Raw genomic sequence first — 17,331 nt, forward strand, 5'->3', positions numbered from 1 at the left:
GTCAATGGCTGAGACTTAACTGATATTAAGCAGTGTTACTTGATTAATTTCTTTCCTTTGTGCATTTGTCTCATTTGCATTTCTAAATTACAATTCCTAAAGAGGTGATATATGTCACTGTAGGGCATTGTTAAAAGATTTATATACGGGTTTTGGGCAGCAGGAAGAAACCCAGCATTCTTATCAGCTGGTCAGGGAATTGCAGCTGTATTGAATCGATGTGAGATGGAGCTTCTTGAAAAGTCGGAGTGCCGTTAATGCCTGATGAAACATGAAAGCTTAGTGTCTGGTAGTGGAATTATGGTCTATTCCGGACTGTACAGTAAACAGTTTTTAACCTCGGTTAGGTAGGCATTGTCAGAGACAACAGTGACATGTAATTTCCAAAATAGTTTATCCACTGCAGGCAGTGTGTTTATGAACAGCTATATGAGCATGTCACAAAGTATGGTTGAGTAAGACTTTCAGGTTTTGAGGTGTATCACTGTAGGTTCACATTTTTTTCCTTGCAAATATTTGAGAGTGGAAAAAAGAAAAAAACCAAACCAAACCCCAAACTCTGTAAATCTTATCAAATGAAGTCGAGGATTTGACCAGATGAGATCTAATTTCTTTCAAAGAAGTTAGGTGTTGACTTGCCAAATTTTACTCTTGAGATAGTGATCACCTGAAGGATGTAAGCTGCTCTTTTCAGTTTGATGGTGTCCAGGCAGTGAGAAAATTACTGTCCATAAAATCAAGTGAAATGGCTGTGTTTTGTCCTCATTAATTAAAAAGCAATTGTAATAATATTGACAATAATATAAACAAGTCACCCTCTTTAAAGTAAAAAACAAGGTGGTTTCCTGGTAGAAAAGACTTCCTGAGATGCCTTCAGATTACATTGTGTGTGTGAGAGACAAATTATACGAACAACCTTTGACAGAAGGTAGTGTGGCCCATCCCAGAGCTTTTAAACACTCTGTGAGATTAGTCTGGTGTAGAGGACAGTACATTATCAGGTGAAACATCCCGGTCATTCAGCACTATCAGCAGCTGGGACAACTGTAGAGTGGTTAGTCCGTTTTAAGAACCACCATGGAAAGCAGTTCAGTTTTAACACCTTACTTAAAACCTGTTGTCTGGGTCATAGGTGCAACTACATAAGAATAAAAACAAATATCCCTCCATGCTGGATGGTAAACCTCTTGTTAAATATGTTCTGAAAACTTATTGTTGTTCTTTAATTTTTTTATTGCTTTTAGTTGCTTACCAACTTACTTTGTGCAGTAAGACTCAAGAATATGAGGATCTGGTTTTCCTCTTAAAATAATATTCATATCCCAATGTGAAATCTGGAATTTAGCACGGCAGGATTAAAAAAAAAAAAATTAAGAAATGTACAAGGTCTTATTCGTTGATACTGTGTCAGTAGTCAGTGGGACATTCCAGCAGCTGGTTCAAATTTTTAATACAAATTACTGACCGCTTCTCAAATGAGTGGGTGTTTTTTTTTTACCTGACTGTCCACTGTCAAAAGGACCTGCTATGTGCAATTACAGCTGTTTCTACAATACTGTAGAAATACAACATTGGAAAGTGTGTTGATGTGGCTGTCTTAGCTCTTTTGAGGAAGAACATAGCCCTTACTTTTTGAGATTTCTCTCAACATGCAGAATTATGCAGAAAAGGTTAGGATTTAATTATCTGATCATCTTTCCGTAATATTTCTGATTTGAGTTCTTCCTATCAGCAGCCTGGAGTCTTCTTCATTAAAGCTGCATGTGTAATAAGAGCACTACTTCTTGTTCAGTGTTATTAATATGAATGAACATAAGAATATGAACATATTCATATGTTGTAAGCACATGATGGACATGGAGGAGGTCACTTGTTTAGATAACCTTCCCCCTACCACATTAGTTGCCATGAAGCAAAGGCAGGTGCTTGTCATGTCTATAATGAAAATGAGAAAGCAAAAGGAGATTTCCTGATTTCTGAGAGTCACTGATGCTTTAGCACTTTGGACTCCTTTCACCACGACAGTGGGAGGGCTGCGGAAGAAGCTTAGGAAGATCATGGTGAGATCCTACTGCTATGTTGGTGGGAATTGTTCGTTGCTGCGAAGACATCTGCCTTAAGCACCTTCCCCATGTTACAGGTCTTCTGTAACGTGATCTTAAATTTTCTCCCCTAGAAGCATTTATACTCCCTTGAACAGAGTGGTCGTTCATGACTGAGTGATGGGAGAACCATGATTTCTCTTTGCTCTGGTGTGTCACTATGAGTGTCACCAAATACTCCTGTGTGATCTTTTCCTCAGTCTGTTCCTCTCCAGGGGCTAGGTGACCTGTTTCACTACGTTGTTTCAGACCATAAATAGATGATGCTCTTGAGCATTTACACTTTTTGATCAAAGCTTGAAAGTTACCTTCTGAATGAGGACTGGGAGTATCATTAAACCACCTGCAAAAGTCTTATATACTCCAAGGGCTGAAAAGTATCTGACCACTTCATTCATATGATGAGATGGTGCATAATTTCTAGGAGCGGGAGGAAGGGGCTGGAGGAAAGCGTGCGTGGTATACTGAGCTCTCCAACGTGCTCAGAGATGATAAAAGTTTTGGATCCAAGGCTTCGTGGGCCCTGACTCTTTTAGTGGGCTGTCTGGGAGTGGAGAAAGCATCAGATTTTTTCCCTCAGGGCCCAGGAAGGGAAAAAAAAACCCCACAGGAAGGAGGAACTACCGGTGTTTCCATGGGCCCTCGGAAGGTCGCTGCTGCTTGAGCCTCCTTCCTCCCTCCTCCGCGCGTTCCCGGCAGTAACGGCGGGCTGGCGGCCAGGCAGGGCCTTATGCTGCCTCACTGGAAGTCTCCTCCCTTGCCGTTAGCGGTGACGTTACCTCCAATGCTCCCGAGCCCAGTGACCAAGTCTCATTCCCTGACAGTCTTACGTTCTGCGGTTCGTTTAAATGGGGTCATATACCAGCAAGGGAAATATTTTGAACCCAATTAGGAGAGGCCTGGGCTCCCTTCGTTGCTCCACAGAGCGACACATTTGTTCCAGCAGTAGCTCCAGGGGAAGAAAGATACCACCTGCAGTTTCATAGGAGTAGGCGGAGGGAAAAGCTAAATCATTAAGATCCAGTGAGCTCAAATGACTGTCACCACCTGGTAAGAGAGCCGTCTGTCAGGAGCATGGAGGTGGTGGCATAACGAAGACCGGAGGTGAGCAGTTGACGCAGGGACAGTAACTGGGCATGGGCTAATACTGGTAACAGCAACGAAGGTGGGAGTGGAGGCATGCAACGGCTACGCTTGCCCTCAGCATGCAGAGCCAAAAGCAGACATTGCTGCTACTTTCCCAAAACCTGACATGAGGGCTCTGAAACTAGCTCCTGACATTGCTTGTTGATCATTTACAGCAGATGCTTCTTGGCAGCAATGTCATTAAGGTTGGTAGCAAATTCAGTGTGTATTACATGTACAGGACAATAGATATAAACTGCAGCGCTTTCAGGATTAAGGGTCTTCGTGGATCGTACTTTCTGCCCTGATCAAGGCCTGAAATATGCATATATATTTACTAGTATTTCTTAAAATGTAAGTAATAACTAGAGAAGCTTTTTTCAGAATACTCAGGGAAAATTTAGGGAAGGCTTCTTCATTTTGTCAAATGCTAGCCATAACCTAGTATATATTCTTTTCCAGAATACAAGCGCAGATTTACAACAGGAGTACAAAATGTAACTGAAGTCACAGTGTGTTTGCGAGAGACTGCTTTATTAATTTCCCTTCAAGACAAATTAAGTTGCTTTATTTAAATTGCTCACCGTATTCCACACCACGTTAAGGCTTCTGGACCTGTCAGGATGATTGTGAGAGAGGGAGCTGGCAGGAACAATACACAGGAGAACTGCCCATTAAAAAGGTGGATAGAACTGTGCGAAGAAAAATAAATGATATACAAAGCTGAAACTTTCCCTTCTGCTGTAAGACGTGTTTTAGAAATGTTCCACGGCTTTTATTAAGGTATACAAAACTACTGAATTATCAAACCGCAAATTACTCATTCAGAACAGCTTAATTGAAATTAATGTAATTGAGACTGTGTTCCCTCTGCTACTTATACCTGTACAGCATTGTAAATGATGTTGGGATAGTTATACCCAAGCTACCACATCGCAAACAGCTTTATAGCACCTCAGTGCATATGCCAGCAAGGAACTGTTTTGTATTTGCCCTGGTTTTCATCATATTCTTTGTCTAAGAGTCTGTTAGGCTTAGAGGCAGCTTATTGGGCTAAGTGGACCTTTATTCTGAGCCAGTATATTTTTTTTTAAATGTTCTTTTTGTATTTACATAGTAGTTTACATTTTCCAAACACTTTCCCATTATTAACTCCTTAGGCCCCACGGGTTTCATCAGTAAATTAAATGCATTCAGGAGTGTTGCCGGGTGCTGGAACTGGCTGGCACAAACAGTCCATTTCTGTGCTAGAAAACCCTTAAATTATAAGATGCCAACTGATCTGTTGGGATTGGTCCCTAGATTGCTCAAATACCAGGGAGCGTCTGTGCCCAGGAATTCACTGGGTGGGTGGTAGGGCCAGAAGCATGCCAGCAGCAGCCTGGTTTTTCAGCAGTGGGGGTGACTGCAGTGTAGCAGACGGGAGTGCTCCCTGCCACTCTTCAGTTCCCAGTGCAGCCGCCCCATAGCATCCCCGGGAGGAGCTGGCAATGCCACTTGGGAAACAGCATCTGTTCATGGACTTGGCCCCAAAACAGCAGCCTTGATGGCTTACCTGGATTCTCTTTGATGAAGGTACCAGCTTGTGCTGCACACAGTGAGTTTGCGTATCTGTTGATCTACTCACGTAAACAGAAGCCCTTTGCCAGAGTTGTGCGCTCACTGAGTTTGATTCTGAATAATGCAAGTGGTGCACTGTAGTCTTGGTATGCCAAATCTAGTTGTAAATTACGAGTTAGCCGAGGTACTGGTACTGATGGCAGGAATTCAGCCACAGTAACGTCAGCCTCCCTTTCAGTGAATTTTATCTTCCTTCTTGTTGTAAATGGGGTTTGCCTAAGGCCACCCTCAGCAAAGCCAGGGACAAGATTAGAATAAGCACGTCTTCCTCAGTCTGGTTTCACAGAAGAGAAAGATGCAAATGCAGTTTCCTGGCCAGATTTGGTCCAAGACAACCCCTCCTTTCTCTTCAGTTTTGTCTAGTGTTCATTTCTTAGACTACGAACCAGTTGCTGTGCCTTGCTGTGGAGATAAGCAGAATTTGGTGCTGGATAATGTTCAAGTAGCCAGTACTGAGCCTCCCAAGTGCTGAGAGGCTCATATAAGTTCTGGTGTGGTGTGACTGGTTTGGTGTGTGGCCCATCTCATCCCTGCGGTGTCCCAGGAGGTTTTTGCAAGCCGTGGTTAAACTATTCAGTGGGGACATATGTTGATGTCCTTATTTTGTTAACCGTGTGAGAAGGCTCCAGCAAAAATCACACCACACGGTTTGTTCCTTGCTGGGTCCCGCTCCCTGCCATGCTGCGGGAACCCATCAGCTCCCTGCCATTTTGGAGGTGGGAACCTGGGAACTCACCTGGCTGGGTGAGCTGGCTTCTCACCAGGAAGACTTTACATCTCAGGGCATGGCTGGGATCTGCTTGGGTGGAAAGCACAAAAGTTTCATTGTTTTTTTTATAAAGTTTTTTTTTTAGCAGTAGCTGAGAGTTGCCTGCTTTTTCCTGTGCAGAGCTCTTCTCTTGGGGCTGCCTGCACGCAGCCTGGCTGGTGCATCGGGCAGACAAGGAGAAGTTTCAGGTTCTTATCTCTCTCACAGTGCCTGCGGTGTGAAAGGCTGCGGTATTTTCAGACAACGCTACTGCAGTCACTGATGTTGTCCTTTCAAGTGCTGTTAAGTTCAGTGCCTTTGAAAGAAAGGAAGTAACACTTCAGGACTTACTGTTTTTCTTTTGGATGATTGATTGTCAAGGTTTGAGGGATTTTGCTCAGTGAAGTAGACTTTCTAACATACTTTTTTTTTTTCTCTATTCTTTTAACCGATGAGTATAATCTTCTAGTTCAACTTAACAACTTCTTTGTGAGTCTGGTTATTTCTAAGGCATAAAGCTGATCTTTTATTTTAATATTCCCCCCCTACAGCTGACCTGAACAACGTCAGGTTCTCGGCATACAGGACTGCCATGAAACTCCGCAGGCTGCAGAAAGCCCTCTGCTGTAAGTATGTGCCTGTGCCTCACCCGCTACCGGGAAGACTTTATGACCAACACACAAGCTTATTCACAACTTTCAGAAGCAGAAAAAGACCCCCACACATACCCCCATCTCCACCTGGTGCATGGAAACCTCTCACCTGAAGGGCCTTCTGCCACTGGTTTGCTTGTTCCTTACGAAGCCAAAGTGCTGGGTGGTTTGCAGATCTGTCCCTTGTGAGACAGAGCAGTGGATCAGAAACAAACCTAACATCCCTGGCATATTTCTTATCTTTATACTCTTTAGCCGGGTGTTTTCACTGTGCTCATTACTGGAGCCATGTCCTGTGTCAGCCACAGCTTTACAGCTCAAGACCAAACGAACAGGACTCTAGTGTATTGGGAATGGTGAGAGTTCAGGTGAAATAATCACTCCAGAGCTGGAGTTGCTAATGGTTAAGGTGAATCTTGAACCCTGAGGGGCTGTTGCCTTTAAACGAGATCATCACAATAAACATGTAGCTTCTTTTTCCCCAGCTTTTGGTTATGTTCAGAAGTTTCTCATCAGCCATACATTAATGATGTGCATGTTCTAACACTTTAATTCTCTCAACTGGTGTATGGTATTCTACCTGTCACTGGAGTTATGTTTCCTCTTCAGCTTATTGTAACCTGAGAGCTAAATAATTTGCTCATAGTTTTCTTGGTAGGCCAATCAGTTGCCAAAGTAAGCAGTTTCTTAGGCGGTACAATTTGGAGGGTTATTAAAATATTTTAACATTCACTATTCGGCATTTAATTACAGGGTTAAATTTCTGACACAGTTGCAAATGTCTCAACTGTTGATTTATCTCAAGTTTGGATTTGTGCTCACATGCTTTCTGGAACCATGTCAAACCTCAGTATTTTTGAGTATGTTTGCTTTTAGGCTTATAAGCATGGGTGAATTCCATTAATGAACAGACTCAATTTCTGAATTTATAAAAAAATAGAAAAGAAAAAAGAAAAAAAAAACAATGTGAAAAGTCTTGTAACATAATGAAAGTTTTCAACATGAATGCAGTGACAAAGAATGAATTATGTTGATCAGAAATACAAACATCTTTCCATGGCACAGCACTCCTGCCACACTCATTGTGGAAAGGTAGTATAAAGAAACTGGAGTGATACGTAGTGAAAAGTATTCATAATCAGTGCAGCACTGAAGTAAGGAACTAAAATTTTTGGAATTAAAGGTTTCTGTAGCTGGCAGTGCACAAGTGTAACTTGTAACAGGTTTTTATGGCTGAAAGTGCAAAACTTTGCATCCTATTTTATCTGTGTTACCCTGATTCCTGCCACTGAATAATTCTAGACTCATCTTGGACTTTACCGTGTGGAATTGTAATTACTCACTGAAGTCAGTTCATGTCTCAAGGTTACACTTAGGTAGATTTTCTGAGAATGGATGTTTTCAGAGGCATGCAGTGGCGCTTACACTGATTACTTTAGCACATTCTTCATCCTTGTATCTAAGGAGAAGTATTTAAGGAATTTGGTTAGCAGTCTTTGTTCTTACAAATATTTTTGCTTGGAGACACCATCATTGTATTTGTGTATTCTATGATTTCAGTGTCGCTTGTGAACTGAATTTAATTAGATTTTTTTAAAAAAACCCAACTCATTACAAAATTCTTTTTCTGCAGTTTGGCACTAGTAGAAATAGAGCACAGTGCTGGGTTTCAGTGATCCTACGCATAGCCAAAAATCCCTAAATTCCACTTGCAGTAGGTGCTGCTTTCAGCTCTTACTTTTTATTTCCGTTTTAAAATTGCAGGATTTTAAAAATATATATATATATATGTATATTCTTTTCTGCAAACTTCATAAAAAGCAGAGCAGTTTTGTCTACTGAGGAACACTCTAAAGATGTGTGCACACTAGAAGGCCCGCAGAAGTGAAGGTACAGCCTATTTCTCAGTGACAAGAATAGAAACTTTTAAGAATGAACTATTCTTAGACTTACTTCTTTTCAGTTTGTAAATCAGCCCAATGAACTTCAAGACACTAGGACATTAAACCTAAAGAAGGATATGGAAAATGGTAATCCTTAACAAATAAATGCTTGCATATTGCGTTACCTTAGAAGAATCTAGTGTGTGGCTCTATCATCCCAGCCTTCGAAATTACTGTGGGCATGCCAGGTGTACCTATTGCACTGTTTTTTTAAAACGTATGGTTTCCTTTGATAATCACATCAAAGCATGTTGACTTTCTTGTTTCGCTACTTTTCAAAGATCTGATCTTCAAGTGCAGACCACATCTGAACATTGTGATGTCAATAAAATGAGATGTATTCACAAACTTTTCTTGGAGATGCAGCAAAAGAAAATATTCAAGAACTTCTGTTAGGGTGCTTTTTTCCTTTAATTTTATACAGGCTAGATAAAATATATTTTTTTAGTGTATCAGCCAACAGCAGCAGGTTACGGAGGAGATGATCTTGCATTCTGGGAACACCATTAATACTTTTTATCACCAGCCATATGTTGAGTTTTCCCCAAGTTCAGTATGTGACCTTCACAGCATACTTTCTCCTGCCTGTTAATTGTCACTTCTGTCCTCCAGTGGGTTAGTTATTCCAGGTCATCTTTTATACTTTTCCTGCAATCTGGCCACAGGTTGGTGTCTAGTTATAAACATCCTAACATTTTTTCTCTTGCCTTAGAGGCCAAAGAAATATTTATATAGATGACTTAGATTTCAAAATAAGCTAGAAGCTACTGCTCACACAAATTTTGGAGTCAGTTTTGGAATTTTAAATAGAAAAGAACAAAAGTGTGACAGAGAACCCACAAAAAGTACAAAGCATGAAGTGGTATGGTTTATTCAGTTAAAGGTTTGCAAATCACAGAATGGCAATGAATATACAACTCTTCAATACATGTCTGACTGTTGGGGCTTGTCTTTTGAAAGTCTGTCATTCATGGGACTTCCAGATTTGCTTTCAGGAAAGAAATATGCAATTCCTGGTTCTGGGAGAGGATCCCCCCCCCCCCCCCATTTCTTTAATCTTGGTGGGAAAGATGCAGGAGGGGCTTAACGTGGCAAAGGCCAGAGCCACTCTTCTTCCCATAAAAAGAAGTTCCCTAAAGCAGAGCATGGTGGCAAGTACTTTTTGCCTAAGATGAACATGTGTTGTTAACTTCAAGGTAGGACAGGAGGTTGATGAAGGGTGGGGTGAAAGGCTTATTAGTGGGAAGAGCTTTCACAAAGTGGAATGACCCATGTTTAGCAGTAGCTGCATATATAATTAAGCTGCCACTCAGATGCCTGAGGGGTTCATTTAATTACTGTTGATTCATAGTCTCAAAGGAACTGAGAGTTCAGCCTAAAGCTCGGAGTTAAAGGTGTTGTGAAAGCAGTGCTCTATTTCCAATTTGACTAATAAATTATTAGAAGAAAGGTGTCTTTCTGAGACTCTTAGGAATGGGTCCGATAACTATGCTTTTGCGGGATATAACACTGACCTTAGAATAGCTATATTTTATATGCTAGTAGGTTAAACGTAATATCCCAAAAGATTTTCTTTTAATAAATATCTATATGCTAATGGGAAAAAAGTAAAATTCCAATAAAACCCTGCACAAAACCACATATTCGAAGTTAAATTTATTGGTATAATAATGGGAATAGCATTCCAAGCTTTCCTTACTCACTCTAGCACTGGGTATGTCAGGCCCTCAGGATGAAATTTTCAGAAGTGCTTAAGGGATTTAGTAGCAGAAGTCCCTCTTGATCTCCAGTGAAATTTATGCTTCTGAAATTCTTTTGGCAATTATGAAATCCCAGCATACTGTCCATGCAGCGTTACCAAGCAGCCCGGTGTGCAGCTAAAGTATTTTTCATCTCTACTAGGACATCAAAGGGTCAGCTTCATCCTTGATAAAATAGAATACTCAAGTGTGAATTTGGCAAATGTGCCCTTAAGCTGGATGAAGTTCTTAAAAAATTCCTGTATGGGGTTCTGCATTTAGCCTCTGCACGTTTTTTTTTTGACATTACTGAGAGATGTTGCTTACCAGGACTCAATAAAACATGTTTTTATTCCAATGAGAGAAAAAATGGTCTTGCAGTTGGGTCAGTGCATTTCCCAATTTTGTGATGAATTTTCTGGATGATTTTGGGCAGTTCGCTTTGGGCTAGATCCTGCTCCCTCGAGTCATGTTGAATCGTGCTGCAGTTTGTGACTGCTCATGGTATGAAATCCCCATTGCTCACAGCCTGGAAATTCACTGCCAGGAATGACAAAGGGTTTTCATGTGGCAGCAGGAAGATCTGCATCAATTGTCTCATTTTTCTGATTTCTTTTGTTCTTATTCCTATTTTAGTTTGTAAACCAACATCCCATAACTCTCTGATTTGGTGTCCCCCCAAGTGTGATGCTGCTGTTGATGTTAGTATGCAGAGACTAGGAGCTGAGAAATGGAAGTTCTGTTTTGCCTTGGACATCCAAATTTCGAAATGCAACTGACTTAAATTGGAACAAAAATCAAGTTTTTAAATGTCTGTGACAAAAAACTCTGTTGTATGTTGACTGATACGTTTGAATGTGTCTTACTCCATAAAGTCATAGAGGTATTTATAAATGTAAATGCTCTGCAGAATTAAAAATGGATACATTTCATTAATAAATACTGAAATAGGCCATTTAACGTTTCTGGAACCTTCTAGTCCCTGTTCTCAACAGAGGAAAAGTAACAAAGAGGTTAATCCCATTTCAGTTGTGATTTGTTTGCATATTCCTTGTGGAGTTTAGTTCAGTTAAGATTGCTCGACTTCTGTAAGAAATGGACGGCACGTCTCAGGAAAGCTGATGACGTGTACTATGTTCAGAGCACGTTTGGTGAATGCAGTATGTTACATATGCAGTATGTAACATCCTACAGATGTTAGCCTATCTGTAGGAACATAAAACATGAAACGTAATTTTTACTTACATAGTACTTTATGTGTAATATTTCCATAGGATCCAATAGCATAATAGGTACTGTACAGCTAAAAATGAAACCGATTTCACTTTTATAAACACTGCTGTCCAAGACCACAGCTGAGTAAACAGTGCACCTGTAGGAGTCTTGAAACCCGTCTTGCACGTGACATAAAATGTCCTCTGGCCAAGCATGTAAGCCAAGTAAATTGTTCTATTTACTTCTTGGGTATGGGTAATACAACCACTGGTTCTCTTCAGTCTTTATTGTGGTTTATTTTATTTTAACAGTGGATCTCCTGAGTCTGTCTGCTGCATGTGATGCCTTGGACCAGCACAACCTCAAACAAAATGACCAGCCGATGGATATCCTGCAGATCATTAACTGCTTGACCACCATTTACGATCGACTGGAACAGGAGCACAATAACCTGGTCAATGTTCCTCTCTGCGTGGACATGTGCCTCAACTGGCTGCTGAATGTCTATGACACGTACGTATGGGTGCTCTGAACATGGGGTGCTCAGGAGCTTTCCCAACAGCACAAGGGGAAGGGGAAAGGGGTAATGAGTCGTCTGCCTCATTATAAAATGAATGGCTTGAAACTGAAAAAAACCAGTAGTTGAAGTGAAAGTTTAATAAACCTAATGGTTTAATGGCTGCATTTAGCTGAATCAATACAGCCCTTGGTTAGGCTTTCAATCCTAGCTTTATTAAGCTAAGCAATGAGAGAGCTGGAAAACAGAACTTTTTTAACAGATTTCTGTGTTCAGAGCAATTCTGGGACTGCATGTCCTCAGTAGGTCACGGCTTTGCATGGCTTTTTAAATTTATTTAGATAAAGAAATTCAAAAGAATTATCAAGAAGCAACAATATGAACACCATCATATAGACTCTTACATGTGTCTGTACTTCCAGATGCTGAACCTTTTCAGAGCTGTCCATTTTCTGTAGCTTTCAATCTATAACTCTTGTTCAAAGATGGACGAGGTTCATCTCTAATCCAATGTGCTTACAGCCCTTAGCAGACAGGAGATTTGAAGAATACTTCATCTGAAATTTAATTTTAAAAAGTGTACCTATAAGTATAAATACAACAGCATAAATTTACCTTAAGAAAATTTATCAGTATTTCTATTCAGTTGGTTAATGATGTTGCTCATACTGCATAGACACATTCCCACACACGTTTGTAAGCTAATTTTAGAATAAGCAATTATTTTTGTATCTGGTGAATTTAGTGAAAAAAGTGTCAGTGGAAGTCTTTATTTGTGGTTTTGTGGTTCCTATCAGCACCTTCAGCCAGACACGCTCATTACTCTGTCAGAATAAGCATTTACATGTAGAAATGGAAGGACATGGGTCAATAATTGTATTTCCATTGAGATTTTGAACCGTATTAAAGTGCCATAACATTGTTCTTCCATCCACCCTTTATCACAGCACTGAAGCTTTGATGATCACCTACCAAAAACAAATAGACATTTGTACAGAGTCTCTTCCTGCAGGATCACCTTCGATAAGCCAGTTGCTTATAACATCCTCTGCAGCAGCTGCAATATCCTGTGAAGTGGATTACCTAGATTACATTATATTTTTGTGTAGTGTACCAGTAGTAGGGAATGGGGCTATGTTCATTTAAGAACCAGGTTTTATTTCTTTAATCTGCTTTGGCGTTCACAGACCGTGATCCACTTCTGAATTATCATCAACTATAAATAACATATAAACAAAGTTACTCAATTAGCAAAACCCAAAAAAGATGTGCTAGGGATGTTAATCCAGATCAGCCACGTTAGAGGCAGAGAGGGAACTAAAGGTCATTCCACAGGCTGCTCCTAAGCTGGACCGTCCGGTTCAGATTTGCCTTGTCCAGTCTAGTATTCTTTATGTTGCACTGTGCTGGAAGTACATTAGAAATTATAATTAGCTGCCTCCAGGCAATTCCCTAGGTATGCTAGGGAGCTGCATATTGCAGGACACAATGGAACAGAGAGGTGTTTTATGTGTGAGGAAAGCTCGTAGCTATTTTGTCAAAATTCAGGTTTGAATTATGCTGGTAAGAAGGGTGACCTTGGGGTTACATGTGTTTAGTTTTCATTGTAAGCTTAACAGGCAGAGATCAACCGAAGTGCATAGCAGTACTCGAGACATTTAATTAAATGTACTGAATCTTTACTTTTCTTATAATTGAAAACTGTCATTTGTAAAGATATTAATCAAATTCACAGTCAATGACTGATCTAATTATGGCACAGCTCTGCAAATCCAACACATTTCAGATTTGTTTTAATTGATCAGTCACTCATGCTCATTTGCAGTAGCATGCTAAATTATTGGTTTGACTTGGGAGGAGAGGAGAGTGAACTGAACAACTCACGATTCGTGCAAGTTTCATTTTCATGTGCCTTGCAGGGAAATCATCATTCTACATTCTTCTCTTGTATAATTTGCATGAGCCTGGTATTCATCAGCAGGAGTTTCTCAGGGCACAGATGATAATTAATTTGGAAAAGATTTGAGGGAGAGGAGTAAGAGGAGTGGAGTGTGGAAAGCGGAGGTAAACAACAATGCTTATTTGTGATGAAAAACGCAAGATTCTTTAGCAAAAGGCTACAAATTCTAAATTTGGCTTTGTCCACCAGTTTCCGTCTGCACCTTTTATAGGGTTTGCAGGGGAGACGCGTGGGTAAATGAGCACCACTGGCTCCTGCAACGCTTTCACAGGATTGAAAAGACAGTGTGCATCTTTGCCGAACAGTGCAGTCTAATGCATGACTGTGGCATGCCTGTACATGATTTATCTTATTTCCAGTGGTGTTCTTACTGGTGACACTTCAGAACTGTTGATAAGGCTCTGCTTCAAAAATGGCGTTTTTAGGCATTAGCTTCCTATGTTGTATGTCTTCGTTTGCAATAGATGGTATATATTTGAAATGCTATCAGAAATAAAAGTCTTGGGGGAAGCCAGCAACTGGAAGTAAACTGAGCTAAACCGGATGACTGAGAGAAGATGTGAAGGTTTGTCATTGTGTCGCCTGCAGCATGGAGGAGGATGCTCTTCTCACAGTCACGTTAAAAAGCAAAAGTAATAGGGTGGGCACGTCACAAGGCAGGAGTGAGCATGAGGGGAAGGCTGACCGGAGGCAGCACGGGGACTGAGGTGGTGTATACCAGCCCCTTGACACTGCACAGGACAGGTTTGAGTGCTGAGAGGAGGAGCTCGGAAACCACACCGTGTTGGTAACGGCATGGCTGTGCAGCCTGCCTGCCTTCTCGTGATTTCTAGGCAAGCTTCATCATTTACCTGAATGACTTAAAAGTGCCTCTGTTGCTGCACACTGCTGGCCGAGGCTGCTTTTTCATGCCTGGCTCCTTCTCAGACAAGTCAGGGCAGGGCTGACAGACAGCAAGCAAAGACTTTCTAAAAACGACTGCTGCATTGCATTTCTAATTAAAGTGAAGTTATATTGTCTTTGGCAAAAGGGATGGTTTCCTGTTCCATCAGGGACCTCATCTTCTCTGAGAATAGCAGCAGTTCATAGAGAAGCCTTTTCAAATAAGCGTAGTGTAAAGACTCTTTACTCTCACTTTTGTCCTAAAGAAGGAGGTGAGTAATTGTTTCCGAACGAGACCATTTCTGGTTGAATTGATACAACAGCTCAGTCCAATTCAGCTACGCCTGTGGAGCCACAACCATATTTTATATTATCTAATAACTGGCTAGCGTGTGCTGTGCAACATGGTTCTGTGCGGGACTTCATTTATGACAACTACAGTACCGCGGTGAACTTCATTTTAGTAAAGAAATTATGACATGAATGGATCATATTATCAGCCAATGTTTCTTTTTCATTAGGGGTCGAACAGGAAGGATCCGTGTCTTATCTTTCAAAACTGGCGTTATATCCCTTTGTAAAGCACACCTGGAAGATAAATACAGATGTAAGTCAATGTAATTCTTTTGGTTTTAGTTTATGTTTATATTCTGTTTTCATTCCTCTTACTTATTGCATAAACATTTAAAGAGCATACAGAGACGTTCTTTTAGATAGTCCACATGCAAAGTGTGTTAATTTGCTCCCCCTTGTACTTTTAAATTATTTGTTCAGTATGGTTTTAGGTAGTTTAGCGCAGTGGTCCCCAAACTTTTTTGATCATGCACCCTTATCAGTAAAAAATTTTTCAGCATGCACCCCCAGTAGATGTATATTTATTTGTAAATTATGTACATGTACTACTGTACTAATATACTATGTACATTATAAAACATACACAAAAACAGAAATCAAAAAGGCATGAGATAAAGTTGAAATAAACACTATTGGTTTTTTTTAATTTATTATCAGAACAAAAAATATTTTCTTACCGCACCCCAATGGATTGTCTTGCGCACCCGCTGTGGTGGATGCACCCCCCTTTGGAGACCACTGGTTTAGCACACCTTCATACACAAAAATGCATGTCTACAGGACATCATGCATTACACCATTTTAAAATATATTATTTTTTAAAAATGTTTTCCACAATGTGGTTAGGGTCTTATTATGTATATTGTGCTTAAATATAGTTGCTATCTTAAAAAAAAAATTAAAAATATGCTAATTTTGCACATTTTAATAGCCGAAATACTTGAAAAAAATTCCACTTGAAGTTTTAGTTTTATCTGACTAATGAATCAGTTCATTAGTGAGGCTAGGATCCAGAAAAGATCTACTGATAAGAGTAGTTCTCAAGAGTAACTTTCTGGTTAAATTAACTGGTATCATTCATTCATGCATTTAAAAAAAGCACTAAAAAAAAATCCTTTAGGATTTGACCCAATACCATAGCAGTTCTTACCAATTGTTATTATTCTATTCTACTAATGGAAGTTGAAGAATGCTAAAGAGAAAACAGACAGTTCCAGCAACAGAGTCTGTGCATGACTATGTATAATTGGATTCGATTTTAAGGCAATCACTATGAATGTCACAGTTTAGATCTCTAGATGTTTCATGTGGGTGTTGTGAAAAAGTATTCAGAAACTCTTTTAAGAAAATTACTCAGTACAGATATTTTTCAAAATGATATTTCATTGAGGATTATCAAAGTTACAAAGGAAAACATTTATTTATATTTTATAGTCTCCTATAGTGTGTGTGCACGGTAATGCATAACCCCCCCTTTAAGGTTGTAGAACACTTAATGTTTTAGTGATGGGGAAATTGAAAGCTGACCCGTTTGTGGGAGAGGAAGGAATTGTCTCTGCCAGGCTGTGGTCTGGCTTCACCATCCATGCCGAAGTCATAGTGCGATTGCTATTAGTATTGCTGCAAGTATGGGATGAGTCGCACCCCTTAAAATTTTTTCTCTCATTTGTGCAGCAGAGCAGAGTTGTCTGTGCTAGAGCACAAGTCTTCAGGCTTGCAGAGGTGATGGAAGGATTTATCCCAAAATTATTTGTTATAAAACTAGACTTGGCAAGAGTGAAATTCATGTAATTAAAAAATAATCCTTTCTCTATCCATTCCTTTATTCCTTCAGAAGAAAACAGGTGTCAAAGCAGCGCTGGGAAAGTTATCTCACGCAGTGCTGAAGCACCTTTATAATTGTATCCCTGGTGACAGGTGAAATATTCAGGCAGCTCCAAAAAAAGGGCATTATTTTATTCTAGCCGTCTCTCATGGTCTTTTTTCTTTTTTTTTTTTTTTTAACTCTTTGAAGAGTAAGGAGAATTATTCAGGTCATGTATTGTCAACAGGGATATTACCAAATAAATATTTCAGTTAATGCTAACCTGATTTTTCTTATTATTATGAACTCTAAAACGTCTTCAATGTACGTGTAGTATAACTAAATAACTAATTCCCATTCAATTAAATTGAGTTTATGAAAGGATAGTAATTCTGTCCTGTAAGGATTCTTTTCTAGAATGATGCAGTAACAGAACATGGCTTCAAGTGACATTTCACTTCAGAAGTGAAAACTTAATATGATATTAACATTCCCGGTGGATGGCAAGTTCTGTCGTACTGTAATGTTTTTCTTTCATTTTAGAAATACTCTTGAGTTAAAAGATTATGACTTATCGAAGTTAGAGAGCTCTTGTTTTTCGGTTCAGCTTATCTGAAAGAGAATTGGATTCTCTGAGTTGTACGTTGATTGCTAAGACTTGAAAATGTG

The 17,331-nt window shown here is 39.9% G+C and overlaps 1 protein-coding gene across 12 annotated transcripts in view; it reads left to right on the forward strand.

The window, feature by feature from the left end:
• Positions 1 to 17,331, forward strand: part of DMD (dystrophin) — a 1,157,417-nt gene that overhangs the window by 1,083,124 nt on the left and 56,962 nt on the right. For all 12 annotated transcript variants that reach the window (XM_075520648.1, XM_075520634.1, XM_075520658.1 and 9 more), the window contains 3 exons: positions 6,147 to 6,221; positions 11,457 to 11,658; positions 15,026 to 15,111. In XM_075520648.1, coding sequence (XP_075376763.1) covers positions 6,147 to 6,221; positions 11,457 to 11,658; positions 15,026 to 15,111 — 363 coding nt within the window. The remainder of the gene's footprint in view (positions 1 to 6,146; positions 6,222 to 11,456; positions 11,659 to 15,025; positions 15,112 to 17,331) is intronic.

Source organism: Mycteria americana, chromosome 1 (genome assembly GCF_035582795.1).
Source record: "Mycteria americana isolate JAX WOST 10 ecotype Jacksonville Zoo and Gardens chromosome 1, USCA_MyAme_1.0, whole genome shotgun sequence".
Classification (NCBI taxonomy): Eukaryota; Metazoa; Chordata; class Aves; order Ciconiiformes; family Ciconiidae; genus Mycteria; species Mycteria americana.